A 15,905-nucleotide genomic window follows, 5' to 3' on the forward strand; every position below is an offset into this window, starting at 1 on the left:
TCCCTTGCTTCCTGACACTCTATCACTCCCGCTCGCACCCCTCCCTCTCTCTTGCTCCTCCTCCCTTTCTCTCTCTGATACCCTCTCTCTCCCCTCTCATTCCTTCTCTTTCTCCCTGTAACCCTCTTTCTCTCGCTACACTCTCTCCTTCTCTCATTCCCTCTTTTTTTCATGAAACCCTCTCTCCTCCCTCTTTCTCTCTCCTCCTGACACCCTCCTTGTCTCTCATTTCCAGCTCTCTCCTGCCCCCCTAGGGGGCGTCTTCATGACAATGGCAGGGGGGGCATTCAAGATTTTATTGTGGGGCCCACAAAGTTCTAGTTACACCAATGCTTGCCACGACTATAGCTAGTTTTGTGGTTTCACATTTTAGTTTCTTCTCCTATAGCATTTTTTCACACCTCATCAGGATAAAAAAACAACAACTTTTAGTGTACTGGGGACTTAGCCACACACTCCAAATGGGCTATTTTGGTGCAATTTGAGAATAGGTGTACTGTATGTGGACAGATCTGTAGCCAAGCAGCCAAAGAGCATAAGACACTAGTAGCAACAGCAACAAGAGCACGAGAGGTGGAGGGTGTTGGGACAAACATGATAAGGGGTGTGTTGGCGGAGCATACAGTATACAACATTTTTTTCTCCACCATTCACTTCTTGATGTATATTGGTGGGGGCAGTTGAGCACTTTTCTTGCACACAGGTCCACAAAATGAATAGATGGCTAACCCTTTGTGCTTGCATTGGCCTCTGTGGCCAGAAAACACTTCAACAATATCACAGACATAACCTCTACTTATCATTTCAATGACTAAGCTACTTTATGCAAAAAAAATTCTTTGGGAACTAGTTGAGTATTTTTTTCTGTTCCCCTATAAGGAAATGTAGCTTTAAAATAGACTTGTTGACTTTTCTTATTGGTGAGATTATTTTCTAACTCTGACTTTATGCATTGCAGGGCTCTGGGGCTTGGTGAATAATGCTGGTTTTGGTTTTTGCTTTGCTCCTAATGAGTGGCAAACAGTTGAGGATTTCTCCAAAGTTCTGAATGTGAATTTGCTCGGTATGATCAACGTGACGCTGCACCTGCTGCATCTTGTCCGAAAGGCCCGGGGGCGCATTGTAAATGTATCCAGTTCTATGGGAAGACTTTCTATGGTTGGAGGAGGTTATTGCATATCTAAGTATGGTGTGCAGGCCTTCTCAGACAGCCTAAGGTGAGTTGCCATAAGTGGAACTCTGAAGGCTACTTGCTAGGGACTGATAACACAGAAAACCATATACTCCAGGAAATTATGAAATTATAAATATGAAAGTGACATTTCTCATGCCAGGATCATCTTTAAACATTGTTCCCTAATGAGAAGAGCACTGACTAAGTGTTCCAGCCTTCCTTTACTGTATGTATGCACACTTACATATTTGGAAATTGTGAAATGCCATCACCAGTCTCCACCCCAGTTAGAGGGCATCTAGGAAGTCATACTGGTCCTCCTTAGAGAGGCTTACAGATAGATCCACGGTTATCTTGGCTTCTTTGCTGCGCCTAGGCACACCATGGTTTGTTTACATAAACCCTTCATCTCTTGTTCTCAGCTGCAATACAATACAGAGAACAATACAGCAGGGGATTAAGGGGCCAATTCAGTAAGGATAGCAAATTCTGCTAATCAGCAGAATATGCTATCCTTTTGCACGCATGCTGGGGGCCGCCCAGTGCTGGGCAAGGCTGCCCAGAATGCTGACCAGCGCCTCTGCCCCTGCTACAACCAGAAATTGCGATCGCCCCGCAATTTCTGCTTGTCAGCAGAAACTAAGGTTGACTCCTGCTGGTGCAGGTTAACTGCAGGGAGTCCCAGCACCATCTTACCTGTTGCGGCGGCTGCATGTGACGTCACGCAGCCACCATGACCACGCCCCAACACCCCTCCGTTCACGCCGCACAGCCCACCGTTTGTGGTTTTCCCTGAAAACGGAGCGCTGCCGCTCCCCTCCCGCCCTGCGACCATCTCTGCCTTATTGACAGGCAGAGGCAACCGCATTTTCTGCGGCCCCCTCACAGAAAATGCGGACGCATGCGCAGTAGGGCCCGCGGCACCCCCGCAAAAATTACGGGTGGATCGCAATTTGCGATCCAACCTGAATTAGCCCCTAAATCATCACAGCAGGGGATTAAGTCCGACTACCCAGACTCAGTTAATCCTATTAAAGCACAAGATAAACGTGGACCCATCTATATGTGTGTAGTGGGTGTAGTATGTTATGCCGGCGGTCGGGCTCCCAGCGGCCAGCATACTGGCGCCGGAATCCCGACCGCCGGCATACCGACAGCTGGGCGGGCGCCCACGCTATCTATTCTCCCTCCAGGGTGGTCGTGGACCCCCAATAGGGAGAAAAGCTGTCGGTATGCAGGCAGTCGGGATTCTGGCACCGGTATTCTGGTCGTCGCGAGCCTGGCTGCCGGCAAACTGAAGACCACCTGTGTCTAGTGTAGGATAAGTGTGTGTGTGTCTGCAGTATAGTTTGAGTGTGCAAAGTACATACACATACATACTATATGTTATGCTGGGCATGACAATGCCCAGCATTTTCTGGCTGTAACTGGGAATCCTCACATACTGTACCTGTTATTAACCCTGTATTACCTGTTCCTTTTTCTACATGTACTGTAGGCACATTTCATCTACAAGCCTAGCAAATTATATTAAAGTATTTTTTTAAGTGACAGCTGCTAATCTCAAACTACACAGTAACTTACAGTTCAAGTCAACTAAGCAATTACAAAATATATACCATGGCAGTATTTGAGGTCTTAAAGCTATGCCAATTAATTTGCAATTTGAACTGGATCGATTATATTGAGATGAGAAATAGATTAATTATTAATATTAAACCTTTCAAATAAACAGTCACTGTTATCCACTTTTCTTCTTAACATTCCCCAAAGCATTACAGTAGCTGCACAACAGAGAATAGGAATCTGTATCAGCTACTGTATCATACAGCTAGCATTCATAGTTTATGTTTTTCCCCTGCAGGAGAGAACTGCGTGACTTTGGGGTAAAAGTCTCTATCATAGAACCAGGAGCGTTTGCAACATTGATGACTCTCTCATTTGATCGTCATGAAAATAACTTGAGTCATCTGTGGGACAATCTCCCTACAGAGTTGAAGAAAAGTTATGGCGAGCAATACTATGAGCAATGTAAGTTGTTATAAGTAAATCTTAGTTTAGTTACTCAATACAAAGAGGATTGGCAAATATTGTCAGAAAAGACACATTAGAGAGACAAGTCCTCTTTTAATTATTCCTAGGTTGCCTCTACTGTTTTAGCTGACATTGTTGAAGCCATGCAGCATGAAACATATAGACATTCTGTAAAGAAGAAATCTAGGAGAGGCAGCAAACAAACCTCTGTTGTATTGTGCTGATAAAGATCATATTGTCTAGGAGATATAGGAGACGTCCACCAAGGTTTGCTATTAAGGTTTAAAAAAAAAACCTCCCTACTAATACCTGCTCGGATCTCCTTTAGAAGTAATGCTATGGACATTTTGACCTGTGATGACAATGGAGTTGTGGGAAACTTTTTGGACATTGACCTACAGTATTAGCAAGTCTTATAATTGCACTTCTCAGGTGTCACCATATGTGGCTTGGATGACAATCCAGTAGTTGGTGGACAGGTTCTCAGCAAAACTCCCCTTCTGACCTTATCTAGTGGGAACATGCATTTTGAAAAATCCTTGTCCCTGGCTACTTAAACATTACCCACATATTGATTGGTCTTAAAGCAAGTACACACTAGCCAATTTTGAGCTCAAAGTAGCTCACTTTTGGCGTTTTGAGCTACTTTGAGCTCAAACTCAGCCAGTGTGTTTGGCCGGGCGATGAGCGCATCATCGCCAGCCGCCACCATCCGTCGGGCTGTTTGAACAGCCGAGTGAACCACTTTCCACCCAACTCCTACTGAGGTAAGTGGTTCACCCGTTATGATTGTGTAGTTAATTTGCCCAAAGGTAAAGCTTTTTTCTTTCCTGAATCAAATGCCATGCTCAATTACAATCACAATGCAAGTAACAGCTGGAGCTGGGGTTTTCTTAGTTTTATTAACAACTGGTAGTCTGCAGCCTTGCGCAAACTAGATGGGCCTAAATGAAGTCACAAAGACAGATACATTTCCCTTACACTTTACTTATGAATATATTAAATAACTGAAGGGAGCTTCTTCTTTTTTTGCCAAATTCAGTGTGGGCCTCATAATTCAATCTGTATATTACCGTAAGTGGTGTTGAGTGGAAAAGAGTTTTTACATACCGTAACTCGTCATTATGAATATCATGTTATGAAATTTGGCTTATGTAAATCCCCTGCAGTATTCCAGGTCTTAATAAAAAAAGACATTCTTTGTGATTTCCTGGACTAGTTGATATAATTTATCTTGACAATATTCTTGTGTATTCCTGCTCACTGGAACCACACTGTTTTCAGGGTCTATTCGCAGAATCGTAATTAATATTATCTGTGGCTCTTTCAAAATGTGTGAGTAATGAATTCACCTGTGCTCCTGGATGGACAGGGCTGCTCTGTGTGTGTGTGTGTGTGTGTGTGTGTGTGTGTGGGGGGGGGGGGGGGGGAGGGGGGGGGTTGAGTACTAAATACCCAAGCCTCGGCTTGTTGGGAGGGGCCCAGCCAATGCCCTTTTCCCCCTTACAGGTCAGCTGCGGCAGCCCAACACATGCTACTGTATGGACAGCTGCAGTGTGGCCAGAGACAGCAGCAGTGGTCTCCTCTGCCCCCTGGATTTACCCCTGGCTCTGGTGCCCACAGCACCCACCATTTTAGCGTGCAGCACCACAATGCAAATACTTTTTATTACTCTTTCCTAAGGGGGAGCGACCACACATCCCATAATTAAGCCATGCCTCACACAGTACCAGGGCTCTAGCACAAAACATATTTTTAGGGTTTCCTAAGGACTGAAGATGATAAACACTGGGTTATATAATTCAGTGTTAAGGATAAGGATCTAACACATTCACCAGTTTCTGCATAATGACGCAATCATACATACAGGGGCATAAGTTCATCCCAGTCGCCTGGCGGCAAATTGGAGTTTGGTACCCCCTTAAAATAAGGGAAAACATATACGGTGTGTGTGAATATGTGTGTGTGTGTGTGTGTGTGTGTGTGTGTGTGTGTGTGTGTGTGTGTGTGTGTGTGTGTGAAGCACATGACTTACAGAACTATATATAAATAGTGCTCTCAGCCATTCTACAGGGGCCGTAGCCTGCAGTGAATTGGCAGGGCTCCAGATACGCTGTGTGACAAGGGCCAGTGGGTCAGGGTCAGGCTCACTAGATTCAGCCATCTGCAGCATGCAGAATAAGTGTTCACCGCCGGGTCCCATCTCACAGTCCAGCAGCAGCAGCGGGTGCACCATTGCTTGCTTGCAGGGCAGGCTGAGCGGTATTAGGCGGAAGCCCTCCTGTCTCCTATTGCAGGTATTAGCAGGGCTCCTGAGACAGAGCCAATTAACTATGCAGCTGCAGCAAGTGCTCCGCAGAGCTCTGTTGGAAGAGCAGCGGTCACATTTGGATCCTGCTGTGAACCACACAGGTGCTGCTGTACATGCAGGTGCCCCATCAGGGCTTGGAGCCCGGAGTCAGGCGCCTCCACTGCTTCTGGAAGGTACACCCCTGCATACATACAGTATGGCATAATCACACAAAGTCATTGTAATATAAAGCAATTTTAAGTCGTTCAACATATGGCTCAGTTTCCTAAAATGTATATTTCCTTGAAAATGTCTTATTTTGCCTGGAAAGTAATACCCTCCTGTCTTGTAAATGCAGGACAGTGCTGATGCTGAGGGACATCCAGACTGCTATGCCATTTGCCCCGCCCCCAACTGCTGGGGATGTTGGGAAAGATGTCCTATTTTATGCAGAGATATCATGAGCTGGTGCTACACGCGCACTTGCCACTGTTGTGTATGGGGGTTGGGTTTGGGTGACCGGCAGTTGGGAGACCACCGGTCACCATACAGATGCCGGGATCCTGGATTTTAGATGGCCGGCAGGGGAGGGCTAGCGCAATGAAGACCCTTGCGAGCTCGCTGTGCTCACCACGAAGTGGGCTCGGTGGCTTGCTGTGGACACCCAGGAGTGGGAATAGTCCCTCATGGTCATCATGCCGACCGTCGGGCTATTCAGCGTTCTGGATTCTGGCAACGGTAATGTGACCAGTGGTCTCCCAACCGCCGGTCACATAACAGCATCCCGTGTATGACAGTGCATGGTTGTTTGAAGCGGAAGGATTGGGGAGCTAGTGCCTCAAAACAGCCACCATTACAATTTCAAATATTTTATCTGTAATATCAACTATGACCTGGACCGATATTACATTATTTAGAAAACTGGTAGTATCTCCCTTCACTTCATCTTAATGGGTCAATTCAATTAGAAGGAAGTTTGGCTCCCAGGGACAGAAGGAGAGTGGAGCTGCAGAGTGGGAGGGAGGAAGTGAGTCCTCGTAGTAAGAAGGGGAAACCCGGCGGAAGGTTTCACAAGAGCCAAACCCGGGACATCCCCTCCCCAGGCTGAGCCCTGTTGCACAGGTGTTACAGGCCTCAGGTATGTCTTGCAAGAAAAATCCCCGAGGGCCATCACCAGTGCAGCTGAGAACAAGTTCGGTGCTACAACTCTCCCCACCCAGGCCTACACCCACTCACCTTATTACCTGGCTAGCTCACGCAACCCATTGGTACCCGAGGACAAATATATTTGGAGAAGTGGGACGCTGCACTCAGGGCCAGATTAACAATGGTGCGGATGGAGCTACAGCTGCAGGCCTCCACATAAAAATAGGCCCATCATCATGACAGTATGATGATAAGAAGCCGTTTAGCTGGCCACAATGTTGGCCATAAAACATAAGTATTAAAATTGTATTTCTAGTTTTCCCATAAAATTCTGCAATTTTTCTATTTTTACGTATTTTGTGAGACAGTGGGTCTGATCATATAGTGGGAGTACACACCCACATGGCACTGGCCACACCCACATGGCATTTACCACACCCACACACTACTGGTCACAGCTCCTGCCCTTTTCTTATAGGCCCATAAAACATTTTCAGCACAATGCCCATGTGTCCCTTCATCTGGCCCTGGGTGCAATCCAACATTTGCACAAACCAAACGGAATATTCCAAATACTCTAACATCAAGGAACAGAAACTTTCCCTATATTCATGGACTGAAACTACTGCACCGAAACTGCATTATGGGGGCATTCCGAGTTGTTCGCTCGCAAGCTGCTTTTTTGCGTTGCCTACTGGGAGTGAATCTTAGCTTATCAAAATTGCGAACGAAAGATTCGCAATATTACGAAAAGACTTCTCTGTGCAGTTTCTGAGTAGCTCGAGACTTACTCTGCCACTGCGATCAGTTCAGTGCTTGTCGTTCCTGGTTTGACGTCACAAACACACCCAGCGTTCGCCCAGACACTCCTCCGTTTCTCCAGCCACTCCCGTGTTTTTCCCAGAAACGGTAGCGTTTTTTCACACACACCCATAAAACGGACAGTTTCCGCCCAGAAACACCCACTTCCTGTCAATCACATTACGATCACCAGAACGAAGAAAAAACCTTGTAATGCCGTGAGTAAAATTCCTAACTGCATAGCAAATTTACTTGGCGCAGTCGCACTGCGGACATTGCGCATGCGCATTAGCGACTAATCACTCCGTTGCGAGAAAAAAATAACGAGCGAATAACTCGGAATGACCCCCTATGTACGGTCAAGTATAATTTCAGCAATACTGCAAAATCTGTAATACTGTCAATATTGTTATTATTGCCATTACCACCAGTATTATTGCTTTGCATTTACGTTCATGCTTCATGCACCATGCGGGTGATTCAGAGATTGATGCAGATTGCTGCATCCGCAGCAAGATCTGCGTCCATCTCCTGACATGCTGGGGGCCGCCGAGCACAGGGCAAGGCCACCCAGCATGTGTGGCGCCACCTCATGATGCGCCCGAAATTAAATTAAATTGTGGACGCATATATTTAAGTTCAACCCTTCTTTGCGCAGCCTGGCTGCACTGGCAGGCGGTACTCCACTATTTTTTTATCGGAACGGCTGCATGTGACATCACAGAGCTGCCCCGAAAATGCTTGCGACATGCCCTTGTTTCAGCAGACACGTCCCCGCAACGCCATGTCGACGCCTTACCCCCTTCCGATGGCCGCCGATGTCAATCAACTTACGGCTGCATTCCCCCAGGATGCAGCCACAAGGAGAAGAATCACGCATGCGCACTGCGGCCAGTGAGCATGTGCAGACCAGATGGAGGTGGTCACTGTGTCCATCTCAGCATCACCCCCCATATCTGTTATTGTACTCCATGCCTATAACTTTGTCAGCTCTGCTAGTGCTTATATACGTATGCACCATTCTGACACTAAGGGTCTGAATCATGTTGCATTGCAAACCGATGCGACCACAATTAAAGCAACGGGAATCCTGTGCGCGCAGGTCCCATCCTGCACATGTGCGTACAGTTAATGTGGTTGGCCCGCTTGTACTGCGAGCACTGGAAAAGCGGGGGGGCATCAGTGGCGTTTTCAGAGCGGCTGCATGTTGTCACATGCAGCCGGTCCGAACAAAAGAATGTTGATGGGACTCCGCCGCCGCAGCTGGGCTGCGCCAGCAGGAGGCTTCCTTAGTTTTTGTGAACGCACACTAATTTCAGCGCGATCGCATTTGCTGCATGGTCACAGTTGGTGGGCGGCCTTGCCCTGCGATGGGCGGCCCCCAGTATGCGATTGAAAGAGTAGCGGATTCGGCTTAACAGCAGAATCTGCAGCTCTTACTGAATGAGGGCCTAAGTAAGGATACTTCTGCACTTTACCTTTGTTGACACATAAATTACAAAATCACAACATCTGCCAAGATACCAGCATATTAGGTTGAGCGCAGTTTTTCTTCTAAATATACTGTCAATTCAATTCGCTGCACTTATGGTACCTCTGGACTTGCAGATTTTTTATTGCAGTCACATAGGGCTGTGCACAGAAATCACGTCCCGGGCAAGATTGGGCCTTGTGGGGGGCAGGTTGCCGTGCCATTGGCGGCCTTTCCACATCACTACAAGGGAAACTCTCCCCCCTTGTGGCTATTTGAATTGACCCCTAAGTTTTATCCTCTACCACATTGAAAAACAATCATTCTGTTATCCCAGATTAATATGGGTGTAGTATAGAAGATCTACACTGTCTAGATAGACCATCATTAGGTCATCCCCATGTGGTTGACAAGGTCAAATGGTTGACATAATCAAAAGATCAACATGACAATGGTCGACACAAAAAAGGTTGACACAAGTTGATTTAGTTTTTTGGGTTTCATCATATGTGAGAACAATTAATGTAAATGTGTACCCTCGCAGGTTCATTCGCCCGCCACGCTTCGGGCAAGGTTACTATTCCACTATTCCCAATCATTGCCTACATGGAAAGTTAAATGAAGCAAAAGTTTAAAAAACATGAAAACCCCATGAAAACGTGTGTCGACCATTGTCATGTCGAGCTTTTGGCCATGTCAACATTTTGTTCCTGTCGACCTTAAGCACTGTCTACCTTTCAACCCTTTGACCATGTCAACCTTTTGACCCTGTCGACCTAATGCATGTTGGCCATATGGGGTTGACCTATTGGCTGTCGACCTATACTTTGGAACCTGCTTAATATTGCTCCATCCTAAGTGAGCATTCCTTCCCTCTGTGTTTTGTAAGTCAATGAAACTTGGATTTCACAGATAGAATAGTTATGAGTTGACAAGAATGGCAGAATATACCCCAAGGTAATAAGGTAGTGCACAATGGGGGTAATTCTGAGTTGATCGCAGCAGGAACCTTGGGGGTAATTCCAAGTTGATCGCAGCAGGAAATTTTTTAGCAGTTGGGCAAAACCATGTGCACTGCAGGGGAGGTAGATATAACATGTGCAGAGAGAGTTAGATTTGGGTGTGGTGTGTTCAATCTGCAATCTAAATTGCAGTGTAAAAATAAAGCAGCCAGTATTTACCCTGCACAGAAACAAAATAACCCACCCAAATCTAACTCTCTCTGCAAATGTTCTATCTGCCCCCCCCCCCCCCCCCCCCCTGCAGTGCACATGGTTTTGCCCAACTGCTAACAAAGGGGGTAATTCCAAGTTGATCGCAGCAGGAATTTTTGATAGCAACTGGGCAAAACCATGTGCACTGCAGGGGAGGCAGATATAACATGTGCAGAGAGAGTTAGATTTGGGTGGGTTATTTTATTTCTGTGCAGGGTAAATACTGGCTGCTTTATTTTTACACTGCAAATTAGATTGCAGATTGAACACACCCCACCCAAATCTAACTCTCTCTGCACATATTATATCTGCCTTCCCTGCAGTGCACATGGTTTTGCCCAGTTGCTATCAAAAATCCTGCTGCGATCAACTTGGAATTACCCCCAAAATTCCTGCTGCGATCAACTCAGAATAACCCCCAATATCTACCTTTCTCCTTATTTATTACACAGTTCTACCATAACATTGCTGTAAGCTCCTAGATCCATCTGGTGTCCGGACTCTATGTCGACACTGGCTAGGTCGATACACATTAGGTTGACACCTATTCGTCAACATTGAGTAAGTCGACACCGGAAATATGTCGACACTGCAATTAGGTCGGCATGAACAAGGTCGACATGAGTTTTTCACATTTTTTTCTCTTCATTTTTTGAACTTTTTCATACTTTAGGATCCACGTGGACTACAATTGGGAACAGTAACCTTTCCTGAAGCATGGCGAGCGAAGCGGTGCACTAATTGGGGTTCCCAATCACTTTACGAAGAAAACAACACCAAAAAAACCCATTAAAAACTCATGTCGACCTTTTCCATGTCGACCTAATGGCCATGTCAATCAATTTCCTGTGTCAACCTAGTCACTGTTGGCATATAGGTGTCGACCTAATGTGTGTCGACCTAGACACTGTCGACCCTGAGTCCCATATTCATCTATACATAAACCATTAGTCAAATAGTATATACTATACAGTAATTCTTTGGTTTGGTGTACTTTCAGATAAGACAGGACTGAAACATTTAACAGAATCAGCCAGCCCAAGAATTCATATGGTCCCAGACTGCATGGAACATGCCGTGACTGCTGTCTACCCGTGGACGAGATACTCTCCTGGCTGGGACTGCAAGCTCTTCTACCTCCCTCTGTCCTACCTCCCTACTGTCATATCGGACTATGTGCTGTGTCGCTCAGCACCCAAACCAGCTTCTATGTGATTGTCATCAGAACACAATGCAGCAGCATGATACTGCATAACCTCATATATAAATAGCATTTGTACCACCAATTTTATAATTTCAGAAAGAATCTCTCCAACAGTCTATACCAGGCATGTCTAAACTGCGCCCCTCTAGCTGTTTAGAAACAACTAGAGATGTGCAGCGGGCATTTTTCGTGTTTTTTGTTTTTGTTTTGGATTCGGGTTCGCGGTCGTGTTTTGGATTCGGACGCATTTTGACAAAACCACCCTTTCGGGTTTTGGATTCAGATGTGTTTTGGATTTGGGTGATTTTTGAAAAAAACACAAAAACAGCTAAAATCATAGAATTTGGGGGGTAATTTTGATCCTATAGTATTATTAACCTCAATAACAATAATTTTCACTCATTTCCAGTCTATTCTGAACACCTCACACCTCACAATATTATTTTTAGTCCTAAAATTTGCACCAAGGTCGCTGGATGACTAAGCTAAGTGACCCAAGTGGCCGGCACAAACACCTGGCCCATCTAGGAGTGGCACTGCAATGTCAGACAGGATGGCACTTAACAAAATAGTCCCCAAACAACACATAATGCAAAGAAAAAAAGAGGTGCACCAAGGTCGCTGGATGGCGGTTGCTGGATGGCTTAGCTAAGCGACACAAACACCTGGCCCATCTAGAATTAGACTCCAGTATCACGTGAATTATAAGGCAATATCACTCATGATAATCAATGGTATTATTGGTCCAAATCACTGGAAGAAAATGACAAAATCACTGGAATTAAATGGCAGGAATTATATCAAATGGCAGTACCACTGGACATATATGGAAGTGTCAGACAGGATGGCACTTTTAAACAAATATTCCCCAAACAGCACATGATGCAAAGAAAAGAGAAAAAGAGGTGCACTGTGGTCGCTGGATGGCTAAGCTAAGCGACACAAACACCTCAATATCACAGGAATTAGTCGTTCTAATCAATGGTATTATTTCTTGGTCCAAATCACTGGAAGAAAATGACAAAATCACTAGAATTACAAGCCAGTATCACGGGAATTATATCAAATGGCAGTACCGCTGGACATACATGGTAGTGTCAGACAGGATGGTACTTTTAAAAAAATAGTCCCCAAACAGCACATCATGCCAAGAAGTAGCTGTCCCATATGTACCAAGAAGTAAGAGGACAATGAGGTAGCTCTGTGACTAAGCTAAGCGACACAAGTGGGCGGCACAAAACATCTGGCCCATCTAGGAGTGGCACTGCAGTGTCTGATAGGATGGCACTTTTAAAAAACTAGGCCCCATACACATACCTCCCAACTTTTCTTTCCGCGCGTGCTCCCGAAAAAGGGGTGTGGCCTAAGAAAGGGGGCGTGGATTCGCGGGAGGACCCGCGATCGCGAGCCACGCCCCCGTTTTTCATCACTGAGGAGGCTGGCATGCCCCCTCTCCCTCTGACTCAAGTGAATAGACGCTGTCTATTCACCGCTGCTCTGCTAAGCAGAGCCGCGAGCGGCAGAGCCTCCCAACTGCACCCCCTCCCCCCCCCCCACCGCGGGACACTGCAGCCTGCGGGTGGGACAGCGGGACAGTCCCCAAAAAACGGGACTGTCCCGCGAAAATCGGGACAGTTGGGAGGTATGCCATACAGCACATGATGCAAATAATAAATAAAAAGAGGTGCAAGATGGAATTTTCCTGTACTAGTATTAGTATTAGTGAGCAGCATAAAAGCACTCTGGAATTGTCACCCCCCAGATACCACTGTGACTGGAATGATGATGACTGATGCACAGTCACAGGACACTACTACCACAGCACCCTACAGCAGCAAGATGCAGCACAAGACACTGTACTAGTATTAGTATTACTGAGCAGCACGATGCAACACAAGACATTGAGCACTGATACTGAGAACTGACACTGAGAGTCCTTTCTGTACTCTCTACAATGCCCAAGTGAAAATGGCGGCAATGCGCAGCTCTTTATATGGAATCTGAATCTCGCGAGAATCCGACAGCGGGATGATGACGTTTTGCCTCGTTCGGGTTTTCCAAGTCAGGCGGGAATAACCGAGCCGGGCTTGGAACCGTGTTTGACACGTGGAGTTTGGTAGGGTTCGGTTCTCGGCGAACCGGGTAGGGTTCGGTTCTCGGCGAACCGAACCCGCTCATCTCTAGAAACTACACATCCCAGCATGCCCTGACACAGCTTCAGCATTCTCTGACAGCAAAACTGTGTCAGGGCATGCTGGGATATGTAGTTTCACAACAGCTGGAGGACCACAGTTTGGACATGCCTGGTCTATTCCATGCTTTTCCTTTTTAATGCTGAAAGTTATTTTGCTAGGAAAAAAGTAAATACAATTAACAATGACTTTTATGTCCTCAAAATATTTAGCTGTTATGCCATTTTGCAAATTTATATTTGTAAATATGGGACTGGCATCATCTATGTTTCTTTCTATATTATATTATATATGTAATAAATATTTTGATGGATCTAGAAAGCTCAGCAGTGCTCAGTGGCCCAAAGGTCTTCAATATTGGCACTCATTCCGAGTTGATCGCTCGCTAGCTACGTTTAGCAGCCATGCAAACGCATAGTCGCCGCCCACGGGGGAGTGTATTTTTGCTTTGCAGGTGTGCGATCGCATGTGCAGCCGAGCAGTACAAAAACATTTTGTTCAAAACAAGACCAGCCCTGTAGTTACTTATCCTGTGCGATGATTCCAGCGACGGAGGTCCCGGAATTTACGTCAGATACCCGCCCTGCAAACACCTGGTCACGCCTGCGTTTTCCCTACCATTACCAGAAAACGGTCAGTTGACACCTATAAACGCCCTCTCCCTGTCAATCTCCTTGCGATCGGCTGTGCGAACGGAATCGTCGCTAGAAGTAGTGCACAGCAACGATGCTGTTTGTACCCGTACGACGCGCGTGCGCATTGAGGTGCATGCGCAGTTTTGCCATTTTTTTACCTGATCGCTGTGCTGCGAAAATCGGCAGCGTACGATCAACTCGGAATGACCCCCATTGTCTTGTTGCTATTTACACTCAGACTTATTAAGCAATAATATAAGCAAGTTCAAAGAATTAAGGTTAAAGACTGTACTGTAAAAGAGACATACAGTAAGCTGTATCAGATCAGCAGGACAGACATCACAGGGGGTCATTCCGAGTTGATCGCTCGCTAGCAGTTTTTAGCAGCCGTGCAAACGCCATGCTGCCTCCCACTGGGAGTGTATTTTAGCTTAGCAGAAGTGCAAACGAAAGGTTCGCAGAACGGCTACAAAATCATTTTGTGCAGTTTCAGAGTAGCTTCAGACTTACTCAGCGCTTGCGATCACTTCAGACTATTCAGTTCCTGTTTTGACGTCACGAACCCGCCCTGTGTTCGCCCAGCCACGCCTGCGTTTTTCCTGGCACACCTGCATTTTTCTGAACACTCCCTGAAAACGGTCAGTTGACACCCAGAAACACCCACTTCCTGTCAATCACTCTGCGGTCAGCAGTGCGACTGAAAAGCTTCGGTAGACCTTGTGTGAAGCTACATCGTTCGTTGTAATAGTACGACGCGCGTGTGCATTGCGCCGCATGCGCAGAAGTGTCGATTTTTTGCCTGATCGCTCTCAGCGAACGAAAGCAGCTAGCGATCAACTCGGAATGACCCCCCATAGTCAGGAAACAAGCAAAGGTCACAAGGCAGTGTTACCAGTTATAGTAAGAAATTGTTTTTGTCTGCGGCAGTGAAATAGGGACCTAAATAGTAAGGAGAGTATAAGTAAATAACTATATAACCTCAAAACGTATAGGCCCCCTATTATGCTTAAGGGCTCTATGTAACAATATTCTATTCTAGAGATTGAACAAATACGGATATCTAGTGGATTATGTAATAGGTTCTGAGTTAAGAAATTGCCATTTTTTCAGCAAGTTCATCACTTAATTTAAAGATGCAATTTGTTAGAAGGCAAAACCAACCAGCTATTAAACTTCTAACGTATTTCATAACTTCCTAGTCTTTACTGACTTTATAATGAGAGATAAACAATAAAGAGATCATCCAATATTAATCATGTGACTATTTTAGTTAAAGAAATATTTCCATAATAACTAGGATGTCTAATCCATCACTCCCAGGGCATAAAATCAGTATCCACTACCTTTTTCCTCTATTATCTCTGTCGTGCCTTATGCCAACTGTTTTTTTTTTAATGCATTTTGATCAAGCTGTATCCTTTCATCTTATTCTTATTATGGGTGGGATGATATATCAGACCCGGGGGTAAATTTACTAAGATGGGAGTTCTATTTAAGATGGGATGTGCCAATAGCAACCAATCAGATTTCAGGTATTATCTTCTAGAAGGTGCTAGATAAATGAGAAGTAGAATCTGATTGGTTACCATGAGCAACATCCCATCTTAAACAGAACTCCCATCTTAGTAAATTTACCCCCCAATCTCCTTTCTAAAGTGATCCCCGTTATTGTGCATATCGCGCCCATAGTATTCAGGTTTAGCTGCGTACAGGGTTGGGCGCCATCGCTACACCAGGGGTAGCG

The 15,905-nt window shown here is 45.6% G+C and overlaps 1 protein-coding gene across 1 annotated transcript in view; it reads left to right on the forward strand.

The window, feature by feature from the left end:
* The window catches only part of LOC135011382 (retinol dehydrogenase 7-like), a 56,020-nt gene extending 40,626 nt beyond the window's left edge, over window positions 1-15,394 (forward strand). Inside the window, exons 3-5 of the mRNA XM_063952454.1 lie at window positions 959-1,217; window positions 3,039-3,205; window positions 11,131-15,394. Coding sequence (XP_063808524.1) covers window positions 959-1,217; window positions 3,039-3,205; window positions 11,131-11,345 — 641 coding nt within the window. The 3' untranslated portion in view covers window positions 11,346-15,394. The remainder of the gene's footprint in view (window positions 1-958; window positions 1,218-3,038; window positions 3,206-11,130) is intronic.
* Window positions 15,395-15,905: the final 511 nt, after the last annotated feature.

Source organism: Pseudophryne corroboree, chromosome 2 (assembly GCF_028390025.1).
Source record: "Pseudophryne corroboree isolate aPseCor3 chromosome 2, aPseCor3.hap2, whole genome shotgun sequence".
In the NCBI taxonomy this organism is placed as follows: Eukaryota; Metazoa; Chordata; class Amphibia; order Anura; family Myobatrachidae; genus Pseudophryne; species Pseudophryne corroboree.